Source organism: Hirundo rustica, chromosome 14 (assembly GCF_015227805.2).
Source record: "Hirundo rustica isolate bHirRus1 chromosome 14, bHirRus1.pri.v3, whole genome shotgun sequence".
NCBI lineage: Eukaryota > Metazoa > Chordata > Aves > Passeriformes > Hirundinidae > Hirundo > Hirundo rustica.
Genome location: NC_053463.1, coordinates 894,111 through 917,654, shown reverse-complemented (window position 1 = coordinate 917,654; position 23,544 = coordinate 894,111). Strand labels below are relative to the sequence as shown.

The 23,544-nt window shown below is 55.6% G+C and overlaps 1 protein-coding gene across 4 annotated transcripts in view; it reads left to right on the top strand.

Moving 5' to 3' along the window:
• Window positions 1-23,544, top strand: part of ARHGAP26 (Rho GTPase activating protein 26) — a 103,993-nt gene that overhangs the window by 44,557 nt on the left and 35,892 nt on the right. For all 4 annotated transcript variants that reach the window (XM_040078076.2, XM_040078075.2, XM_040078077.2 and 1 more), the window contains exons 12-17: window positions 3,513-3,549; window positions 8,424-8,489; window positions 9,183-9,257; window positions 14,582-14,669; window positions 15,731-15,789; window positions 16,524-16,629. In XM_040078076.2, the coding sequence (XP_039934010.1) occupies window positions 3,513-3,549; window positions 8,424-8,489; window positions 9,183-9,257; window positions 14,582-14,669; window positions 15,731-15,789; window positions 16,524-16,629 (431 nt within the window). The remainder of the gene's footprint in view (window positions 1-3,512; window positions 3,550-8,423; window positions 8,490-9,182; window positions 9,258-14,581; window positions 14,670-15,730; window positions 15,790-16,523; window positions 16,630-23,544) is intronic.

Here is a 23,544-nt window from a genome sequence, read left to right as displayed (position 1 = left end):
ATACAATCTGGTTTTGTTCAGGATATTTGACCATCTACAGTAAGAGTTTAGAAAACTAAATTCAAGACATCAAGGTCTGTAAGTTTTGTACTATCTTAACATAGATATTTTCTATACGCATCACTTCTGAAGCTGCCTGGTGAGGATATTTTGGCTCTGGAAATACAATCAAATGGGAGTAATTAGTGCGAGCGAGATGTTAAAGCATGGCAGCGCTGCAGGGCAGGGATTTGTCTCCACGTTAGTCACCAGTCCCAGTTCTGGGAGTTTTATAACCCAGCCTGTTCCCACACGTGTCCACGGGCCACAGGCCCTTCACCTCCCAGCAATGCTTCTTCTCTCTGATTTCCCACCCTTTGTCAGTGACTAATACCAGAAAGTGAAAGAAGCTTTTTCTTCCACGAGAAACTCTCTGGGTTTAGGGCTCTGTTTTCTCCAGAGTGTGTTAACAGCAGGAAAAACAGCGTGTGGGCATAAAAATGCACTCATTTAATGGGGTTTTATTGTCTGGCCTGGTGCTGGGCAATGTGTGTGTCTGCACAGCTCCTGCCCTGGGCAGAGCTCCCAGGAGCTGTGTGTTGGATGCTGTCACCCTGCGAGGTGTCCCCTGGCCCAGAGCTGTGTCTGTGAGCCTGGGCACGGGAAGGGTGCAGATACAGGGGGGGAGAGGGTGAGGGCAGGGGGAAACAAAATCCAGCGCTTGGCAGTTGTTTGGAACAGGGTTCAGAAGCGCTTTTCCAAGGTGCTCCCAGCCCACCTCCCCGGGACAGAGGTGCTGCAGTCCTGGGCTCGGTGCTGTGTGCGTGCTGCGGGGAAGAGCAAGAACCTCTTTAAAATTCTGCACCTTTCCCAGGGCCAGGCTGGTCCTGCCCTGTGTGTGAGGCTTAATCTTCAAATGCATCCTTCTGCTTTAAGCCCTGCCTGTTATCAGAGCTGTTTTGGAAAGAGTGGAATATCAACATCCCGAGGGCCAGGCTGGGCAGGAGCCCAAGGGCTTTGCCAGCAGGGCAGGGGTGACCCTTGGGGCACTCTTGGAGCTCTTATAAAGCAGCCCTTTCCTCAAACTTGGAAACTTCTCTTATCCCTCTGAAAGAGTTGAGGCAGTACAGGAAAATATTTCTTGGAAAAGGAAGGGATGGTACGGACTTGGGGCTCGGTTAAAACCCCGCTGGTGCAGAGTTGTGTCAGTGGGTTGACAGAGACGGTGGATGAAGGGTTTGTCCTCCATAAGATGGATGTAGGGTGGCAGTGTCTCTGTGTTTCATGGTTGCTGTTGACCTCCATGTGAAACTTCCCTCTCGTTGTGTGCACGCTTTGCAATTAATGGCGAAAGCATTTTTGTGTTTCCTCGTCTGCCCTTTTCCCTTGTTTTAAGAGCAGTCTCTGGTGATTAACAACCTCTGCTGTTTCATGGATCCAAACTGGAAGAGCAAATGTGCAGGCAGAGGATCTCCTGGAGCTGCTGTGCTGTGCTCTGGGAGCTGGTTTGGGCTGGAAGGATCTTACAGCTCCTCTCATCCCCGCTGCCATGGGCACGGATGCCTCCCACCACGCCGGGCTGCTCCAGGCCCGATCCTTTGCTGTGGTTAGTGTTACCTGTGTGTGGGGCTGAGCCAGGGCACGGAAGCTGGGTGTGATCCCGAGCCTTTGAGTGACGGGCTGAGCCCCCAGTCCCTTCAGTGAGCCCTCCACAGGGGCACTGAAGTTCAGGGAATTCTTCCTCAGGAAGGCTGACTCCGTGCTGGGGCTGCAGGGCAGCCCTGCTGTCGGGGAGCCCGCGGGTGTTTTCCTTCCCTCTTTCCACTTGTTTTATTTTCTTGATATAAACACTGTTCCTAGAGGAAAACTCCCTTGCTGACTGCAGCTGGTTTTGCTGCTGAATCATCCCCCGCTTGCCAGATGTGGCTGAAGGGTTTTCTCCTGCGAGCAATCATCTCTGCCTGGCTCCGTGTTACGTAGCCAGGTGTCCTGGAGGGGGAAGATGCTCCTTGGAGGGACCAGCCCCTGCCCAAAGCCCCGCTTGGAGCTGCTCCATTCGATTTGTGCCTCCCCGAGCGTGTCCTGGGTGGTGGAGCTGATCCAAGGTGTCCTGGCGTGCTCCGGCTGGCGCCCAACAGGAGAGCGCAGGGATGGCCCGTGCTGCGGTGACCTCCAGGGAAGGACTCTCTCTGTGTGCCCTGCTGGTGACATTCCCTGTGACACAGGGCCCTTCCCGGGCTGTTTTTGGAGGCGGGGGGCGTTGGGGCACCCCGGGGAGCTCTGCTGTGCCGGCAGCGTCCCAGCCCGGCTGCCGCTGGCTCTGATCCTCCGGCAGCATCACAGGCGGCTCCCCAGCCCGGTCCTGCAGCTGGAGCTCCTGGGGGACATCCCCACAGCGGGAGCCCAGCCCAGCCCAGCCCAGCCTCGCTGCTGCTGTCGGGGCAGGGTCCCCTGGGGCACAGCGCAGCCCCTCCGTTGCCATCAACACGGCCCTTGGAAGCTTGCCTTGCCCGCTGGCTATTTCAGGAGGCAGCATGTGATGCAGGCAGCTCCCTGCTCCCTTTGCAAGAGGGCTCCCAGCCCCGTTCCCAGCAGCTTCTCCAGCCTCCTGTCCTGTGCAGGGGACGGTGCCACACCCAGGATGCTGCTGGAGCGCTCTGCGTGTTCCTGGAGGGACTCTGAGCACTCAGGGATTATTTTAAACCATTTTACTCTGTTGAGCTGGAGAAATACAACCTGTCTGAGGGCTGATCTTCTTACAGCTGCTGTTGGTATTATCCTGGGCTTTTAAAGCGCCCTCACATCGTGATTAAAACCTCCTGCCAGTGTTTTCCCTTTTTATTGCGTCCACTGAACCATCACTTCAATCTCCAGCAGCTGAGCTGAGGTGGTGATGGGGGTGGGAGGAGGAGCAGTGATGTTTGGAGGCTGGAGAGGCTTGGATGGAGTCCTGGTGGTGGCTCTGCTGCAAGCAGTGCTGGATGCGCTCCGTGCCTCATCCTGCTGTGCTCATTGTCCTCTCTAAATTACTGACATTCCTTTTCCTCTCCTGCTCTTTGCCTGCCTCGTTTGCTCAGGCTGTACCTGAGGAGGGTGGTACCTGCTCCCTGCCCGGGTTGCACCTACCAGAGGTTCCTGTAATGCCCATGGGGGAATCGCCTGCTTTGCTCCGAGTTTATAACCTCTGTATGTGCCTTTCAGAGGAGTCACAGAATCATGGAATAGTTTGGGTAGGATGGGACCTTTAAAGGTCATCTAGTCCAACCCCACCTTCACTTTGTTTAGAAACCTCTCATTTCTGTTTTCACCTGGTCCGTCCCATTTGCATTCTTTCATTTTAAGAGCTGTCCTAGTCAGTATTTCAAAATAGCTCCAGAGCTGGGCCAGCCCCACGTTTGTGTGCAGAGGTCGTGGTGGTGTTTGGGGCCCTGGCTGCTGGGGGAGGTGCTGGCAGCAGACACACCGTGGTGGCACCAGCGCTCCCAGCCCGGCTGTGCCAGGCTCTCATAAGACTTTCTCCTTGTGTTTTCCAGGTGTACAACTCGAACAAGGACAGCCAGAGCGAAGGCAGTGAGTATTTCCTCTCGAGCCTGGCCCCTGAGAGGCGGCTGAGCTGTGGGAGGGGTGCTGGTGACCCTGGGCTGTGCTGGGCTCCCCGGGGCTGGGGGGTGACAGGGCTCAGGGTGGGACCCCAGGGTGGCCGGGTGTGGCACCCAGCAGGGGCAGAAAGCTGCTGGTGGGACCTGGGGCCATGGAGAGCAGCGCCCTGTGCCCCTCGGGGTGTGTCCCCTCCTGCCCCACACCGTGTCCTGTGGGGCTCTGGTGGCCTTGGGACCTGCTCCTCAAGTTCAGCAGAGGCATCGGGTGACACCAGGGACCAACCAGCTCTTCCCTCCGAGCCAGAATGTGCAGGGTGAAATTTGTCTTTCCAAAGGGGAATTGGAGCACAAGTGTAGGAGTAAGGAAGGAGGTCCTGCCTTGTCAAGATTGTCAACAAGAGCCCTTAGAAATAAAAAAGCTCTTTTTGTTGTAGTTCAGGCAATCAAAGCCTTGGGTCAAGGAAGCACTTGTTTTTATTCCTAGAGGAGCAGTTGCACCTGGTCCTGCCTCTTATGTCCTGTGTTTTAAAACCCTTAATTGAGCCATTTCCCAGTAGGTTGGCTTTGCCATAATTGCACTACTCCAGCCCCAGTCCCTCCCCTCCTTCCCTCAGAGCCGCTGGTCAGGCGGGGCCAGGCCCGCGCTGACGTTCAGTTCTTGGTTCATTTTGGTGCTGCCTCATACACGACATTTTCATCTGCAGCCGAAGCATTTTTCTCTCAATAATTGGTATAATTTGCAGCTAATGTTCCTCACGCCCATTTCAGCCCTTGCACAAAGCAGCCTCTTCCCCCTCTCTGCTCCCTCCTCTGTGGTTTCTCCTTCCCTTTGATCCCCTCTGGCATCAGCTGCCCATCCACCTTTTCCTGGCTGAGTCTCCCAGGTGATCCCAGCAGAGCTGGAGCTGTGCCTCACACTGGAGGGGCAGCACGGCCAGCGCTCCTGGGGCAGGAGCTCCGCTAGAACAGCTCCTCTTGTCTCTTTTCCCAGAGGCCCAGAGGAGCTGGTGAGGTGCAGAGCCCAGGAGTGGCTCAGCTCCGTGCTCAGCCCTGAGCTCCGTGCTCCCTGCACACAGCCCTGGCTCTGCCAGCTCTGCACCTGGTGCCCTGGCTCATTTTGATGGTCTCCCTTAAAAAGGAGAATGCTCCTCCTTGCCTGCTCCTTGTCCGTCCTTCCTGGTCCTGGGAGCAGTGTGGGGCTGAAGGTGCTTCCAGACCCTCTGCTGGGGCCGGGGCTGCCACTGGCGTGGGCAGAGCTCTGACTGCCTCAGCCTCATTAAATCCCTGCTGTAGAGCTCTGCCTGCCTCCCCTGCCGCTCTAAAATCGATTCAGGCCCTGGCTGTCTGCCAGCAGCCCTTGATTCAGGATCTTCCTACAAGGACTTGGAGTGAGCGTGGTGATGGAGTGGGTCCGGATGCAGTTCCTGACCCGGGCAGTTTCTGTACCTCTGCTTCCTGCCCGCACTTATGGGAGGCTGAAAGTGCCTGGCAGGGCTGTGGTGGCACTTTCAGGACGCTGTCATTTTGCAGAGCTTCTGGGTTTTCTGTCCTGCTGGGTGGCCAGATGGCCGTGGGCCTGTGGTGATTTATCTCGATCTGCTGTGGAGGGGGAGGGAGCTGAGCGCAGGGGCTGAGTGGTGTCACTGCACCACGAGAGCCAGGGCAATTGAAATGCTCTAGTTTGCTAACCAGAAGGACTTGCCCTGCTCCCTGGAAACAAATCCTCCAGGTCATCTGTGCTTATTGCATGGAACAACATGAAATCCCTCCTTTCCCTTCCTTCCCACCATTTTCCCTTCCATCTTCCACATCCCCATTAGCTCAGGACCCCATAAAATTATTTATTTTCACAAGCTCTTCACAGACCTTGAGTCCCTTTGGCTGCCCTGCCTGCTGTGCCCTTGTCTGGATGCCCTGGCCCTTCCCAGCAATCACAGTCATGGAATCACAGAATATTTTGGGTTGGAAGGACATTAAAGCTCCTCTCTTCCCCTCCCTGCCATGGCAAGGACACCTCCCACTGTCCCAGGCTGCGCCAAGCTCCATCCAGCCTGGCCTTGGGCACTCCAGGGATGCAGGGGCAGCCACAGCTTCTCTGGGCACCCTGTGCCAGGGCTGCCCACCCTCAGTGGTCTCACCTTCTTCCATTTCTCTAACATAATCTGACCCTCAGTCTTCCTTTCCCCAATCTTGGCAGCTCAGTGGTAGTTAGAGCCCTGAAAACTCATTTCTGGTAAGACTGGAAAGCTCATTCCTCTGGTCTCTGCTTGATGATTTCCCTCCTCCTCTGCAGTTCTTCTTTCCAAAACGTCTTTGAAAGAATTCAAACCAGCGATGGTTCCGTGGGGCGGGGAGGCAGAGGAGCTGCTTTGACCTTGCACTGCCCTGACACACAGCTGCAGCCAGGCAGGCTGACAGAGCTGATCCAGCCCTCCTGCCCCCTTCCCCATGCTCTGTGCCACAGGAGCCTGAAGGGAAGGAATTAATGGATTACACAGGAATAATCTGCCAGGCAGAAATAGAACGGGGTGGGAGCGATCGGGCGGCGGGGCTGCCTGAAGGTCAGCCCAGCGTGGGAGCTGCTGTGCAGGTGACGTGTGTCACCTGTGCCGGTGCAGAACGTTTCTGGGATGGCTTACAGCCCGGGCAGGGCATCTCCTCGGGCTCTGGATGCTGCTGGAGGGAGAGCCTGTGACCCGTGTGGTGGCCTGGAGCTGAGCCTCACAGCCTGCCCTGAGGAAGGGGAGCCTCAGGGGAGGCTCTTCCCTTGTCCTCAGGCAGGGACAGCTCCGTTTGGAAGGCAGGGGAGGTTTCTGCTCTGTCAGGGCTGTCGAGCCTCGGCACCCCCAGCCCTGGAGCCGTGTGGATGTGGCTCCTGGGGCCAGGGGAGGGTGGTGGCCTTGGCAGTGCTGGGGGAATGGTTGGGCTTGGTGGCCTGGGGGGGATTTTCTAAACCCAGATGATTCCATGGATCTGTGATCTGGGCAGCAGGAGATCCAGATCTGCCTTTGATCTGTTCCACTGCTGAACCAAATCATTTGGTAAATGACTGAGATAAAGAGCAGATGCTCTGAGAGAGGGGGAATCAAGCTTTTACAATGCTCATTAAAAGTTAAATTTAAGGATGAGTAAAGGCACTTTGGATATTTAATCAGATATTATTTCTGGACATAACTACTGCAAATAAATCCCCGACCTTTCCTGATCCAGAGCTTGACAGTGAGTGGAGGAGCTCGTTCATCTGCTTGGGGGGATTGTGCCAGGTCTCTTCCATCCAGAGGCACTGCTGGGCGTCCCCCTCTTCCTTCCTGGGGGATCCCAGCCCTGCCTGCCCGTTTGCAGGGTTAGGGGATCACGGAATCATGGAATGGGTTGGGCTGGAAAGGACCTCACAGATGATCCAGTTCCAGCCCCTGCCATGGGCAGGAACATCTCCCACTATCCCAGGTTGCTCCAAGCCCTGTCCAACCCGGCCTTGGGGGCCCAAACACACAAGGGGCTGAAGGGAAACTGCTGTCTGTGGGATGGGTTGGCACCTCCAGTGGATGGCAGAGAGGCTGAAGCCGTGATCCAAGCTGGCAGCACCACACAGGGATGCCCACAGGTCAGGGGTGTCATAGCAGTGCCCAGCCAGGGCTGAGCAGACCTGCTGGAGCAAGAGGGTTTTGAGCTCCTCAGGTACCCTTGTGTCCATCAGCGGGCTGGGAATGGCAGCTGTGCCCTGCTGATGGGTGGCACGTTGGGTTTGTGCTGCACCCACGCTGGGAGCCCTGAGGGTGCCCAGCAAAGGGCCCTGCAGCTTCTGGATTATCCTCACGTCCCGTGGCACGGGCGTCCCGCAGCTCGTGCGCTCGAGCTGGCTCGGCCCTGCAGCCTGCCTGCCCAGAAGAGCACAAAAGAGCTGTTTTCCTTCGCAGTGTTTGGGTCCTCGTGCCGTTCAGCAGGCAAAACCCACCCCCAGCAGAGGACTCAAAGCCAGGCATTAGGAAGGGGCTGCTCAGTGTGAGTGTGAGCTGGCAGCTGCCCACGGAGCAGCCGTGGCTGGGGAGCGGGGGGAATGCAAAGGAGGGCACTGCACGTGCCTTGCTGAGGGCACTGCCAGCCCCGCTCTGCACACAGCCTCGTGCCTCTCAGTCGTGGCGTTCCCTCGGGTCTGGAGCTCAGGGCTCCTCTGCCCACCCTTGTCTGAGGGGCTCCTGCCTTGTGGAAGGTTTTCCAAACCTTTCTGTAGGGAGGAGCTAGTTTTCCATAACAAATAGCTGGCTGTGGGCAGCGCTTTCCAGGCTCTGGTGGAAAGATCTCGGTGGGATGAATTCTTCCGGCAGCTGTTTGGGTCCCTGCATTAGTAATTCCTTAACTTAGAAGGTGAAAACCTGCATTGGCACAAGTGAGTTGAGTTGTACGTCCCATTAACTCACGTTTTAGCGCTCGCTCTCGGGCAGAGGCGGGACACCTCGTGTGCCATTTCCGAGGGTTCGTTGTGCCAAAATGTACGATTTCATTGCTTTCCAAGCAACCGCCGTCAGCTTTCCAGACAAATTTGGGTTATCTCACCTCGACCCTAAATTAATTTTTGTCCATCTGCGCTGGTGGATGCCTGGCAGAGCCCAGGGCAGGCCTGCTTCAGAGGGGTGTGGAGGCTGGGACGCTGATCGGTGTCTGTTTGCCCGGGTTACAGCAGGTACAAACTGCTGTGCTCGTGTTTCTCTGCCCTCGTTTATCTCCTCCTCGCCTGGGCAGTGGGGCGTTGCTGGGCTGGCAGGGATTCAGGAGCCTGGTGCTCCCTGTGGGGCGCTGCCCTGCCCTGCCAGCTGTTCACCCCTGCTCTCTGCCCTTCCCCTGCAGCCGCCCAGCTGGACAGCATCGGCTTCAGCATCATCAAGAGGTGCATCCACGCTGTGGAAACGAGAGGTAGGGCAGCCCTCGGGCTGGGCTTGCTCTGGGGCAGCTCTTGGCAGTGGAGCAGTTGCTTTCCTGCCCTTTCCATGGACAGGATGAGTCCTGAGCCCCAGACCCACGTGACATGAACCTGTCCCGTGCTCGGGCCGATGCCAAGAAGCGTTTGACCCGTGGCAGGGACCCACAAACTTGGGGCAGAGGGAGGAAATAACACCCTGGGCGTGCAAAAGGGGGGACAGGACCAAAGGAGGTGTGCACTTCAGCGTCTTTCCTGCAGGAATGCTGCCAATTCCATCCCCAAAACCTCGCGTGAGTCTCCTTGGATACAGGTGGGGTTGTCCCGGCCCTGCAGGGGGAATTCAGATGCAAAAGACTCAGACCTCAGCCTGAAGAACTTGACACAGTAAAATTTTCTCCAACAGTCCTGGTTAAGTGCAGATCCTGCATGGGGCTGCCGTGGCTGTGGGAAGGAGGAAAAGTGTCCTTAGATCCTTATTCCTGAGCTAACTGGGGGTAACACTTCTATTGAAATAGAACAGGATACGTGAAAACCTTGATTTCAACCCCAAATTTTACCACATCTGTAGCTTTGTACTTGATTGGTGAGAAGGTTTCATTGGCTTTGCTGCTTGAGAAGCCAAGGAAGTGGAAGCAATCGTAGCAGCTCTTCTGACCTTCTGCTAATAAGTTCCTTGTTTTCCCTAGGGATCAATGAGCAGGGGCTCTACAGGATCGTGGGGGTGAACTCCAGAGTCCAAAAGCTGCTGAGTATTTTAATGGGTGAGTACCTGGGATTTTGTTAAAGGCAAGTGGATGGTGCTGCTTTGAGGCCTTGCCAAGCAGGAGCAGAGGCTCTTGTCGGGGTCCCCAATGGTGGTGACTGTGCCCTTAGGACCACGTGCTGGTCGAGGCTGGAGGTGCTGAGCAGGTCTGAAGGTAGGACTCGTGTAGGGCCTGGCTTCTCCAGGTCCTGCTGCAGTCACTGGTGTCCTGCTCACACATGCTCCAAGTTCTGGCAGCCTTCCCAAATGCAACCCAAAATCTTCAAAGAAACAGCTGAAAGCTTTGGCTTTTCATCTCCTACCTGCCCCCTTGTTCCCAGCACCCTTTGAAATGATTTTCTCCTGGGTGTTGCATGCTGCCTGTGGCTGTTCTTGCTTTCCCCACGGACTTTCCTGTGCCTGTTTATCTCAGTCCTGCCCAGAGTTTTCCAGCATGCGTTTCCCTCGTGGCTGAGGCATTGGATCCTGCAGTTCTGGATGCTTTGTGGAGACAAGCAGCTGGGTCTTGGCACAGCAGAGGTTTGCTCTGGCTGTGTGGACCAGAACCATCTCAGCCCTGACCTCACAGGCAGCATTTCCATCCCACAGCTGCAGCCCTGGACCGGTCTGTCCATCTGTCCAGACATGCCTGAGACACAACAGTGGCAGAGAACAGAGCTGGGCTGGAGCAGGGCAGCTGCCCTTGGCCAGTCCTGTCTGATGCAGCTCAGACTTGGCAAAACCAGGGATGAAATAGCTGCAGGAATAGGGAAACAAATGCTTACTAATTTTTGTTAGTGCCCTACGGAATGTAGGGGGATTCCTTGGGGGAAGGGCATGGCATTTCTGGTCATCTTCTGGTCATCTTCTGGTCATCTTCTTCTTTCCCTTCACTCACTATCTTTCCTTTTCTACATGACATCCTTTTCCTTGTCCTCACAGAACTCCAGTGCTCCTTTCTCTGCATATTTCCTCTTGCAGAAAGTTTTTATCTGTTGTGTTTCAACGTCTTTTCCTTCTCTTTTTCCAGTTCCTCCTTCTCTTCCCACCTAAGGTGTTCAGTGAGCAAAGCCCATGGTGGCTGTTACAGCTGTCAGCGTTAACCTGTGGAAAATGGATAATCCAGGTGGTTGGAGGAGAAGGGCACAGCTCCAAATGCGGGTGCAGGGGATGTCTTTGCTGTGGCATTTGGAAAGTTCACTGCAGTCAGGAGAGCTGGTGCCTGGTGCTGTCATTGGGGGAGTTTGGCACGGGCTGGGGACGTGTGAAGGTGCCCCAGGGCTGCGGGGAGCCCACACGGTGGGCACGGGGAGAGCATCGTGACAATCCATCCAGGAGCACTGCTGCTAAAAACAGGCAGGTCCTGGCAGGTCCACAGCCACGTCCTCTGGTGATGCTCATCTCCACACCCGTGGGTGGCAGGGCCATGGAGCTCGTTCTGCTGTCACAAAGGTGTCAGTCCCGATGTCTGTCCCTGTGTCAGTCCCCTGGTGTCAGTCCCTGTCTCAGTCCCGGTGTCAGTCCCAGGATCAGTCCTGGTGTCTGTCCCTGTGTCAGTCCCTGTGTCTGTCCCGGTGTCTGTCCCTGTCTCAGTCCCGGTGTCTGTCCCTGTGTCTGTCCCTGTGTCAGTCCCTGTGTCAGTCCCGGTGTCAGTCCCTGTGTCAGTCCCAGTGTCAGTCCCTGTGTCTGTCCCGGTGTCAGTCCCTGTGTCAGTCCCGGTGTCTGTCCCGGTGTCAGTCCCTGTGTCAGTCCCGGTGTCAGTCCCAGTGTCAGTCCCTGTGTCTGTCCCGGTGTCTGTCCCAGTGTCAGTCCCTGTGTCTGTCCCAGTGTCAGTCCCTGTGTCAGTCCCTGTGTCAGTCCCGGTGTCAGTCCCTGTGTCAGTCCCGGTGTCTGTCCCGGTGTCAGTCCCGGTGTCAGTCCCTGTGTCAGTCCCAGTGTCTGTCCCTGTGTCAGTCCCTGGATCAGTCCCGGTGTCAGTCTCTGGATCAGTCCTGGTGTCAGTCCCTGTGTCTGTCCCTGTGTCAGTCCCTGTGTCAGTCCCTGTGTCTGTCCCTGTGTCAGTCCCTGGATCAGTCCCGGTGTCAGTCTCTGGATCAGTCCCTGTGTCTGTCCCCGTGTCTGTCCCTGTGTCAGTCCCTGTGTCAGTCCCTGTGTCTGTCCCTGTGTCAGTCCCGGTGTCAGTCCCCGTGTCAGTGACAGATGGCAGAACTGCCCTGTGTGAAGAGCTCTGCAGAGCTGGGAAGGATTCATTTTTGGACGCCAGCCAGCGTCCATTATCTCCTCAGCCACTGAAGCCGCTCAGCTGCCGCCCTGTCTCATAAGGAGGTGATAAATCGCTGGTGCCTTTCCTTTGTCCCGGTGTGTCCTCGTGGGTTGTTGGTGCTGGAAGCTCTGCTGGAGGCTGCTCAGGGCTGGGAGCGGGACCCCTTTGGGAATCCCCCGTGGTGTCAATCCTTGGGATGCTTCGCGAACCCGTGACTCCATAATTTCTCCGAATTGTGGGGGATTAAATCTCCACCAAGCCCCGCTGTCTGGGCCGTCTGTGAAGCGGTGTCACGTGGAAACGTGTCCCTTGTCAAACCCCATCTGTTCTCGCTGCCCTCGGGGCTCCTGGTGAATGGAGCAGCCAAACCCTGCTTCCACTGTCAGGTTTCCCTTATATTTAGAAATGAATGTGGGCAGCGTTGCTGCCTCACATACAGTTTAAATGGCAAAGGGATCGAGTTTCCCTGCGCTGGTGTCCGTGCCCCTGCTGGGAAGGGCTTTGGCAGAGGTGTCCCTGCAGCAGCTCGGCGTGGGGCAGCCCCAGCCCATGGCTTGGCTTTCGGGACAGATCTTGTTGGGGTCTGGAGTGGGGTGAAGCAGTGGGGGGTGCTCCCAGGGCTGGTGGGGGGCCAGATCATCCCCCCAGCATTCACTGGTGCCGTGTGCCGTCAAAATGAGGACAAAACCCAACGAATAACCGAGCTTTCGTCAGTGGGAGTTCCCCTGAGAGGGTTTATTGTGGCACTGTGGGGCCCCAGCAGGTCTGAACTCTGCAGAAGATGAGTTCCAGATCGGTTTTCTGATCTGCTCTTGCTGCTTTACCACGTGGGCCATAAGGGCTGGGAGTGGGGCTCCCTGCAGCCCCTCGCTGCTGGGAGGAATCCTCCCCGAGGCTGTTTTGGAAGTCTCTCCATGATACCGGGGTGATGAGGTGGTTCCCCGGGTTGTTCCCCTCAGCCTGGAGAAATCTGTGAGATGTCAGATCAGGGACTGGCAGCAAAAAGCAGCTGCAGGGTCGATGCTGGCTGTGGGCTGTGGGTGCTTTTCCAGCCCCTGGCTCCACGCTGGCCCCAGCTCCTGTGGAAGTGTGTCCTTGTGGGAGAAGGATGCTGCAGCTGCAGCCCACGGCGGCAACTTCTTGCAGACTCGTGCATTTGAAGGTCGAGGGGAGCTGATTAACTGCTCTGAGCCTTTTCATGGGACCGACTGTGGAATTTCACCTCGTGTTCATGGTCCTGCCTAGGAGCTGCTGGAGGAGCCTTTGCAAAGACACACAGTCTGGACTTGTTTGTTCTACTTTGGTGAAAAAGTTTTTTCTAAAAAAAAGATGGATACTGGGGGGGTTTGTTGATTTTTTTTTTTTTTTTTTTTTACTGTGCTGAACTTATCTTGACTCCATTAAAGTTCTCTCCTTGTAAAGGCAGTGCTGTAGGAAGTTTCCTGGGCATTGAGTCAGGAGGATGGAGGTCATTTGTGTGATTGCTGAGACACACATGATCTTTGTGCGAATATGAATTTCTCATGTGTTTACTTTTCCAATTGCTCCTCTTGATTTTTTTTTTTTTTTTTAATTAAAATGAACCCTTTGCCCTGAGGGAAAGCTGAACTCTATTCACGACATTCTTTTAAGTAGGTTAAAAATCGCCCAGTGCTTCCATGGGGCTTTAAAATTCAAAAGTGCATTATTTGTGTCTGTGAAAAGGCAAGAGCCCCCTGAGCTGAGCCCGTGGGAGCAGATGGTGCTGGCAGCTGTGGCTGTGTCACCCCGGCACCAGCGCTGCTCCCCAGGGACCCCTGGCACTGGTGGGACCCCAGCCAGGGACCCCACGGGGGCTTCCCTGGGGCTGTGCTGGGAGCCTGAGTCTCCAGGATGGAGTTAGCAAAGAGCATTGGTGGGGCAGCATCCAGGCAGGAGAGATCAGCACACGGGCAACTTCCATGCCTGGCTTTTCTGTGGTCTCAATTCAGTGCTCCTGGCCTTGGTTTGGTGCTCCTGGCCTTGGTTTGGTGCTCCTGACCTTGGCTTGGTGCTCCTGGCCTTGCTTTGGTGCTCCTGACCTTGGTTTGGTGTTCCTGACCTTGGCTTGGTGCTCCTGACCTCGGTTTGGTGTTCCTGGCCTTGGTTTGGTGCTCCTGGCCTCAGTTTGGCACTCCTGGCCTCGGCTTGGTGCTCCTGGCCCCAGCTCAGAGCTGTCACCATCTGGGACTCGGTGCTGTGCCTGAGCCACTTCCCGCTGGCCTGGTGGTTGCCATGCAGGTGGCTGTGCAGGTGTCTCTGCAGGTGACCATGCAGGTGGCAGTGCAGGTGTCCATGCAGGTGGCAGTGCAGGTGGCAGTGCAGGTGGCAGTGCAGGTGTCCGTGCAGGTGTCCGTGCAGGTGTCCATGCAGGTGGCAGTGCAGGTGGCAGTGCAGGTGGCAGTGCAGGTGGCAGTGCAGGTAGCAGTGCAGGTGTCCATGCAGGTGGCAGTGCAGGTGGCAGTGCAGGTGGCAGTGCAGGTGGCAGTGCAGGTAGCAGTGCAGGTGTCCATGCAGGTGGCAGTGCAGGTGGCAGTGCAGGTGTCCATGCAGGTGGCAGTGCAGGTGGCAGTGCAGGTGGCAGTGCAGGTGGCAGTGCAGGTGGCAGTGCAGGTGTCCATGCAGGTGTCCATGCAGGTGACCATAGCTGCAATTGCCAGCCAGGAGCTGGGTGGGGAGGTGGCTGCAGGATGAGGCCATGGTGGGGCAGAGGGTCTCTGTTTGCCGGGGTCCTTGTGTCTGTGCCTGGCTGTCAGTCCCTGCTGTCCCTGCTGTCCCTGCTGTCCCTGAGCACCTCAGGCTGCTGTGCCCGGTGTCCTGGCTCGCTCCAAGCTGCCCTGCCCCTGTCCCTGCTCGGCATGGAGGATCCCTTCCCTTTCTCTCGTCCCGTGCCAGTCGCTTTGGCCGGTCCCAGTGATGACCCTCACACCCCTGCAGACGTGTCCTGAGCTGGGAACAGCAAATAAAATGGGATGTGATGGTCTCCCCACACAGCTGAGCTGGCACGAGCTGGAATTGTCTTCAGTTTCCTTCAGTTTCTGCTTTTCTGTCATTTTCCACAGATCCCAAGACAGCCACAGAGACAGACACAGAGATCTGTGCAGAGTGGGAGATCAAGACCATTACTAGTGCACTGAAAACGTACCTGAGGTAAGGAGAAAAGCCTCACCTGGCTTCGGGAGGGGTTTGGTGCTGGCCCAGGATTTTACTGCCCGTTATTGCAGACCCTTAACAACAGCACTTTTATAGAAACAGAGCAGAAACTGCTCTTAAGGAATTTATTCTGGCTTTTCCCTGACTTTCCGATATGTTTGAGTAGGATCTGGGGAGCACACTCAGCTCTGACCGACGCACATATGACACAAACGCGATTTTAAAAGCTCATTCTTGCATCCCCTGCCTTGATTTAAGCTTTTCCCTGAGCTTTTCCTGGTGGATTTCCACCTTCTGAGGCCGTGGCAGTGCTGTGTAAGGGCAGGGGCTGTAGAGCTTTTCCAGGCCTGGTGCTGAGCTTTACTGTAGTTATGATTTCGGTGTGTCAGGCGAGCCAGTATCATCCTGGGGATCTTCCCAATGGGATTGGGTGTTGGCAGGCAGCAGCATCTCATTATCCACGACGTGCTTCTACCTGTTGTGACCGCAGCTCCGTGCTCTCAGTGACTGTTGTGTGCTGGGTTGTGTTTCAGAGAGCGAGGGAGCACCAGAGAGAGCCTAAATCCAATTAGGATGATAAGTGTAATTAGCCTGGTGGATCTCAGCCTAGAAAATCGCAGAATTTTGCATGATTGGCAACCTTTGCCCCGGAGTCTGAGCTGTTGGCAAAGCAAAGAGGAATGTGGGCAGCACCAGCGTGTCCCTCTGAAGGGATGCAGCAGCGGGAGAGGATTGGGAATGGGGATTGGGAAAGTTTTACAACGAGGCTTGTTTATCTTTTTAATTTATTTTCAAACTTACTTGGAAATCGTGGGCTCAGTAGTGCACTGAAGCTGTTACTGAAGGAATGCTAAAATTAAAGATTAATTTAGTGGTGAATAAATCAAAGCTCCTTGCATAGAACTTACTCCTTCTGATGTGGGGAATTAATCGGGGTTGGTGTTGCTTAAATCTGCCCTTTTCAAAATGGAGCTGCGTTTATTGTAGGGGCAAAGCTCTCTTAGTGTGGACTGTGCTCCTCAGATGTGTTTTACGCCCGTTTCCTTTTTATCTTCCAGGATGCTCCCAGGGCCCCTCATGATGTACCAGTTTCAGAGGAGCTTCATCAAAGCAGCGAGTGAGTTTGTCGATGTTTGTGGCCCCGAAGAGGAGCCAGTGGCTGCCATCCCCCCGTGCTCCTGGCTGTGTCCTGGCCAGCAGAGCAGGGCTGGAGCGGGGGCAGGCTGGTGCTGGGGGTGACCAGAGGAGGAGGAGGGAGCGCAGACGGTGCCAGGAGCGGGGCTGGAGGCCCGACCGTGAGCTGTGACCATCGGCTGCTGCTGAGCTGCACCGCGGTGTCTGAGGGGCTCGGTGCCGCTCCACGAGTCTGGGCTCTGCTCCCTTCACTGCCCAGGGGAAGGGGCTTTGCTGGCAGCAGGGGATTTTCCGTTGGCAGCCTGTGGGTTGGGAGTGGATGTGCCTCCGGTGCCGGCCTCCTCCAGCAGCTCCCGCTTGGCACCACGGACCCGAGCAGCCTGAGCAGCACCAGATGCTCCAGCCTGGCCTGCTCTGGGCACGCTGAAGGTGGGAATGAGCCCGTATTCCCATGGCTGGAACCGCTCTGCTTGCAGCCAGCCCTGCCCTGCTGGTCATGCTGTTCACACGGCATCTGCTCGTGTCAGCACATGAAGCGTCTTCCTTTGGAAACAGCTGGATGGAGCTGATAGGAAGGAGCAGCACGGTGGGGAGTATCTGCAGTGCCTGGCTGTGGGATGGAGCAGCTCCCTGGGATGTCTGTCAGGGACAGTGTTAGCCCTCTTCCCATAACAACCCCCTAACGTGGAGATAAATGATCTTCTATTCCCCGTGCAGAGCTGGAGAATCAGGAGTCCAGGGTGTCGGAGATCCACAGCCTCGTCCATCGGCTCCCGGAGAAAAACAGGCAGATGCTGCACTTGCTCATGAACCATTTGGCAAAGTACGTTTATGACTGATGTGTTTTTCTCTCCTTTTTCCATTTCCTCTGAAAGTTAATAGTGGTGGAAAAGTTTCCTTGTGTGTGTGTGGTGTTGAGTCATATCTGGCTGGCAGCTGGAAACCCGCGTGTGAGGGAACCGAGGGCCGAGAGACCAAGCGGGGTGGGAGGGGGATGAGGGAGGGGGGACAGGAGCTTCCCAGCCAGCCCCAGCCCCACAGCAGCCCCAGGAGCCCATTCTCTCCTGGGAACCTCCTGTTGCTTTTAATGGCCTGGAATGGGTTTGGCTGTGCAGGAGGCAGAGCCGAGGTGAAGCTCCTCACGTGGTTTCAGGGCAAAGCTGCCATTGAAGGACTAAAAGTGATTTCTTTGCATGACAAATGGCTGCTCTGGGGCATATTTTCTTGCCTTTATGCACCCTGATGAATCAACATTTCCGTGTTACCTTGAAACTTTGCGAGGATGAAGGAAAGGGATAATCCTTTTTCTTTCGGTGCTAGAGCTGACCTGTAATTTCCCATCTTCTTCCTGCTCCTGCAGGTTCCCATGGAAACCTTTTATTAGTGTTTTAGAAGTGAAAGCATCATCATGTGTTTGTGGCAGCCTCAAGGCTGCAGGGTTGGACCTGCCCTTGCCGTTTGCACCAGTGCTGCAGGAGCAGCAGGGCTGGGGCAGCACTGGGACACCTGGGGGATGACTTAATCGGGATAAGTGCTTAGGAGGAGATCTGGAAGGATCCAAGTTATCTGTTAAAAAGAAAAGAAAAACAACAAGTGATATTTGAAATAGGCTTAAACATAACTCCAGATGCTTTCTTGTGGCCTGGGCTTGTGTCTGCTCCATGGGGTCCCTGGCAAGGCTGTTAAAACCCAAATTACTGGTTTAGGTGTTGGTTTCAGACCTTCTGCATTTACAGCCTGAAGCCAAAGCCCAGCGGTTCCAGGTGCACCCATCGGCCAGATGGGATTGCCCAGAGCAGCTGCGGCTGCCCCTGGGTCCCTGGCAGTGTCCAAGGCCAGGCTGGACAGGGCTTGGAGCAGCCTGGGACAGTGGGAGGTGTTCCTGCCCACGGCAAAGAGTGGAACTGGGTGGGCTTTAAGGCCCTTTCCCACCCAAACTATTCTAGGATTCTGTGATTTTGGATGTGCAGGGAATCTGTAATTGCTTCAGTGTTTTCCATCTGAAGCATAAACCTGGTGATGGAGTAGAGCTGTGGAGTCAGGCTTACAGTGGGGTTTGTGCTGCTTTAGTGGGGAAGGAATTCAAACAAAACAAACAGTGTGTGTGGTGGTGTGTGCTATTTTAGGAAGAGAAACAGCTCATAGTATTATTTAATAGGAAAAAAAAATATCTCAGAGAAGGGCAGGAAGCTGAGGAGCAAGAACCTGGTGAGCTCTCCAGCCTTGGGGCAGAATTCCTGGGGGGAATCCTGGGCTGCAGAGGCACAGCCAGTTCCAGGATTGGGCTCACAGCTTCCCCTGGGGCTGGTCCTGCAACCCCTGCTCTGATCAGGGCAGCACCCTGATCCAAGAGCAGCACCCTGATCAGAGCAGCACCCTGATGAGAGCAGCACCCTGATGAGAGCAGCACCCTGATCAGAGCAGCACCCTGATCCAGGAGCAGCACCCTGATCAGAGCAGCACCCTGATCCAGGAGCAGCACCCTGATCCAAGAGCAGCACCCTGATCCAAGAGCAGCACCCTGATCAGAGCAGCACCCTGATCCAAGAGCAGCACCCTGATCCAAGAGCAGCACCCTGATCCAGGAGCAGCACCCTGATCAGAGCAGCACCCTGATCCAGGAGCAGCACCCTGATCAGAGCAGCACCCTGATCAGAGCAGCACCCTGATCCAGGAGCAGCACCCTGATCCAGGAGCAGCACCCTGATCAGAGCAGCACCCTGATCTGAGCAGCACCCTGATCCAAGAGCAGCACCCTGATCAGAGCAGCACCCTGATCCAGGAGCAGCACCCTGATCAGAGCAGCACCCTGATCAGAGCAGCACCCTGATCCAGGAGCAGCACCCTGATCCAGGCGTGCCCACGGGCCCAGGGCTCGTTGCCATTCCTCTCTGAGAGAGCTGCTTGAGGCTGCAGTGCCATTGAGCCAGAATAGAGATAAGAACGGAGAGAAACGTTCACATCTGCAGCAGATGTTTGGAGGGAGGGGCCCTGCTGCCCCGGGGATGCTCTGGATGGGTGGGACCGGCTGGGTTTGGGTGCTGCTGAGAGCAGAGCTCCCACAGCCAACGTGGGCACTGCCAAGGGCCTCTGGCTGCCCCTGCCAAGCTGGGCTGCACTGCTTGGAGGGCTTTGTCTCATCTGTTTCTGTCTGGGTTTTTTATTTTAAGTAACGTATGAATAATCAAGATTTGCATGTTTATCAGATGAGCTAAAAAAATATTTCTCACAGTCTGGCTGTGGAGATTTCTGACACAAAAACCAGAACTTGGGCTGAGTCGGTCAAGTAAAGAAAGATCCCGTCTTGGGTGGTTTCTGGCTTCTCTGTTTTTGGGGTGTACGTGCTCTGCTGCACTGATGAGGGGTGTGGGACTCCTCCTGTGATGAAGCTGCAGTTTTTACTAACAGGGATAAAACTGGTAAGAAAGCTGAAATGTTCAAATGTTCAATTATTAACCCCAGTCTCAGACAGGATAAGTGCCTTGGGGGTGGTTCAGCAGGGCCCTTCCCGTGTGGTGGGTGCCAGGGCAACAGGGGCCTCAGAGTTGGGGTGCAGCCAGAGGGGCCCTCAGAGGAGGGGCAGGAGAAATCTCAGGAACAGGCACAGACAGGGTAGAGGGTGAGGAGCATTTTGGTAGAAAATTACTTTGATTTCTGCCTGCTACTGCATCTCCAAGCCCATTTGTGCTGCCTCCTGTGCATGAGTCCAGGCAGTTGTTCACTCTGGCCCAGAGAGCAGGAGCGGTCCCATCCCTGCTCCTTTCAGCTTTCCAGCCTGGATCGGTCTGGGATTCTGTGATTAAACTGATCTGTTTTAATGCCAAATAGGTCAAAGTGAAACAAGGTGCCTGTGGTGCTGCCAGGCTGGTGATGGCTGTGCCTGGGGTGCTGCTGGTTGCAGAAAGTTGCCATTTTTGTTAGTGGAGCTGCAATACCGTCCCATGTCTCCTTCTTTTGAAATGTACTTTCTCACCCAGGAGTCAATGCTGTGGCGGTGCAGAGCACGGGGATTTCACTCTGATTATATTTCAAGCATTTAGGTAATTATTTTTCATGCGTGGCCACAATTTGACACCCGGGCTTTGTTCTTGTGGCAGCGAGTCCGGGTTCTCCAGCACAGAGGGTGCCAGGCTCATACCCCCTCTGCGGGGCTCCGAGACCCTTCTGTGGGTTGGCATCGCTGCCCTCAAGCCCTGATCCACGCACCCCCTCCTCTCGTGCCAAGGTCAGGACCACGGAGGAGGCTGCAGCCGAGCTCTGTGTACGTGTATTTAGCAGAATTAATTATCTCTAATCGCTCCCAGCTGTGGCCTGGCCAGCACCGGCTGGCTCCCTTTGGTTTTGCTGTGGTGGTGTTTTCTAATTTACGTGTTTTAACCGAGATGACAGCGATGGTTATCTCCTGCACAAATTGTTTGCTGTTGATGGGGGCGATGGTTTCCATGGGCAGCTGCTCCCGCGGATCCAGCAAAGCCCTCGGCGGGGCAGGGGCTGCGCACGGAGCCTGGCGCCTTGCGGAGGGCTCGCTGCTCAACCGGGGAGCGCCGGCAAAGGACGAGAAGAAGAAATTCCTCCAGGTCTTCCGCCTAAAAATACACCCGGGGCTCGTTCTGCTGGGCGCGGGGCGGCTCGCGCCGCGGAGCCCTGCGGGAGCTGCTCCGGTGCTCGCCGCGGTGCCTCTGTGCCCAGCGGCTCCAGCGCCCCACCGGGGCACCCCTGCAGGCCCAGGGGCGGCAGCTCCCCCAGGAATGTGCTTTTCCTTGGCTCGTTTCGCCGGTTTCCCCCGAAGGTGCAGCCGGCAAGGAGGCTGACGCCTCTTGGCACAGCAGGTCTGATTTCATCCCCGTGGCAGCTGTTTATGCTGCTGTCTGGTAACTATTCATTTGCTTGATTTATGTATTGCTTCCAGTAAGTCATTCTTGTCCAGGACATTCTGGAAATTTCCACTAGCCACTGAGGCCTCTGGGATGGTCTGCTCTCATGTGCTGCTTGCCGGATTTGGCTGCCGGGAGCGAACGAGGAGCTGTCTGAGCCGCTGTGGCTGGGCCAGGCAGTGACCCTCCTTGCTGCCTTTGGGAATGCCATTTTCATGCCCAGTGCCTGTTTCTGCTCCTTTTGGATCATGGCAGTGCTGGATCCAGGCAAAGCCCTGGCGTTCAAGTGACCCAAAGGATCTGGGTGCTCCTATGGGTGGTTGGGAGGTGGCATGGAAGGAGACTCCCTGTAGGCACACGCTGCCTTGCAGGAGCTGGGAGAATCCTGCCTGGGGCTTGGCTGTCCTGGCTCAGGCTCATGCTGTGCTCTTTTACCCCTTTTCCTTTTCCCCTAGTTGGAATGAGTTGGACTTTGAGGTCCCTTTCAACAGAACCCATTCTGCTGTTCCATGATTCTGTGATTTCTGCTCTGGAGCTGGAGGTACCAGAGCTCTGTGGGGAAAGAGCAGCACCTTTGGTTTCCCCTTTGCTCTCCTCTCCCTCACATGTTCTGGTGGAGGAGCTGGTGATGCTTCCGCAGAGGCGAGACAGCCCTGCAGCACTCTGTGCCTGCCCTTGCCAGCTCTGCCTCCCTCTCACTCCTCTGCTTTTGTTTTTAATATAAGATTCTGCAGAATTACAAACCACCACAAAAAGCCCTGTAGGTGCTCACTGGGTTTTTTGGGCTTGGCTTCCTGTAATGTGTAAATTAGCAAAAGGTTTTGTTCTGCTTTTGCAAGTGAACTTTTAACCCCCTCTGTCTGGATTGTCCCTGGAGCAGCTGTGTGGGTGCTGGTAGCTTTTCCTTCCATGCTTCTCTGAAAGGTCCTTACGTTTCATGCAGGCTCTCCAGTTTTTAGCTGGAGGGTGATGTGCCCCAGAGCCTGCAATCCCTCGTTAGGTTCTTTTGCACCCACATCCTGCACAAGACTCGAGTCTGGAGGTGGGGTAATGGGGGTCTTGGACTAAAGCTGGCATCACCAACCTGCCACAATGATTTAGCAGCTCGTAACAAAGCAGCTGCTGGGTTTGTTGTGAAGTTTCTGTGGTTGAACATCTCTGCCGAGCTCCTCCTGGATCTCCAGGGGCAGCACCAGGCACTTTTCATTCCTCAAGTGTGAATTCTTGCGGGCTTGTGTCTGAACTTGGTGTTGTTGGGTAGAGCTTGTTGATAGCACATAATTATCTAGATTCTTTTTAATTGTTTATCACAGTGAAACTGAAACTGGGTATGGAAAGAGATTGAACCGAGAGTGAGCAAAAGATTTCCAATGACTGGTTGGAGTCTCCTTGGTGGTGTCTGCACCGTCCCCGCAGACAGAGTGGGATGGAGATGTCCTCATGAGCGCATCCCTTTGATTGCTCTGTATGAACAGACCCAGCACTGAACCAAACTCAGTTAGAGAGATCTTAGTCAGACAGTCTTTCAGCGGAAGAAAGGAAATCAGCATTGCCAAGATATCTCTGGGCTGCAGTTTTTGCCAGGATGCTTGAGTGATGTCTGGCCTGCAGAGTCACAGAAAGGTTTGGGTTGGGAGGGACATTTAAAGGCCATCTTGTTCCAGCCCATGTGTGTGTGGCGGGGGGCACAGAACTGCGGGAGTGAGGGCTGTTTCCAGTCTTTGGGCAAAGCCTTGTCCTACTGGTGAAGGCGAGAGAAGCATTTTTCCTGCTGTTGTTCACTTTGTTAATTCTGAAAGCTGCTTATTCCTATATTTCCTTTCTTCCAACACTGTCTTCTAGGAATTCAGTATTTTGGAGAGATGAGCTCCACCTTGCATTTGTGAAGTGAATGAGCTCCAAAATGCCTCTAAGGAAAAAAGAAAAGGTCAACCCCTCCGTTGCTCTTCCCCATGGCCGCCGCACTGGTGCGAAGGCGCAGGTGTGCCAGGCACCTCCTGCACGCGGCCCTGTGACCTGGCTCTGCCCTGGAATGGTTCCCTGTGGGACGTGGGAGCTGCACTTGCTCACCCCGGTGCTGTTGCTGCTGGGAGGCTCTCTGGGAGCCCGTTTACTTTGGCTGTTTTCCATGCAGCAGGTTGGAGACTCCGGCGCGGCGCTCGCCGTGGCGGCGGATCTTTCAAAGGATTCCTTGTTAACCCAGACCTGCTGCGTCGGGCTCTCCTTGCCCTGCTGGCCCTGTGGGTTTGTTATTGCAGTGTGGCAGCGCCAGTGAGGTCTGCTTTGGAGGAGAACCTGCCCGTGCAGCAGGGCTTTGCCGGGGCTGGCGCTGGGGCGGCAGTGGCGCAGCTTGCGGCCGTGGCAGGCCCTGCTCCAGCCCCGTCCCCCGGGGTGTTTGAGCGTGAGGCCCCTTTGCTGGCTGTGTTTGTGCAGGTGGAAACCATGGTGATGTTTAACATCAGCTCTGGCCGTGCCTGTGGTTTTCACCGGGGCGTCCGTGGAAAGCTGCAGCACTGCTGTGCCGGGCACAGGGAATGTGCCAGCCTGGTGCCACTCAGCCCTGGCCAGAGGGTTGGTGAGCGGGGCTGGGATCGCTCTGAGATCCCCCCTCAAGCTCAGCTTGCCCAAAGCTGGAGAGGAAGGCTTTGGAAACCCCTGTGGCTCTTTCTGGGAAGCCTGAGCCGGAGCAGCGTTGAGCTCCCTGCGTTTCCCTGCAAGTCGCAGCACGTTTGGTATTCGCGCTGATCTGGCTCGCTGATACTGAACCTCACATTTGGCCTCGGTGTCTTCTCGGTGCAACATGAGCCCCTTTTTTTTTTTTTTTTTTTTTTTTTTTTTTTTTTTTCCTGGGAGTGAACCCAAGC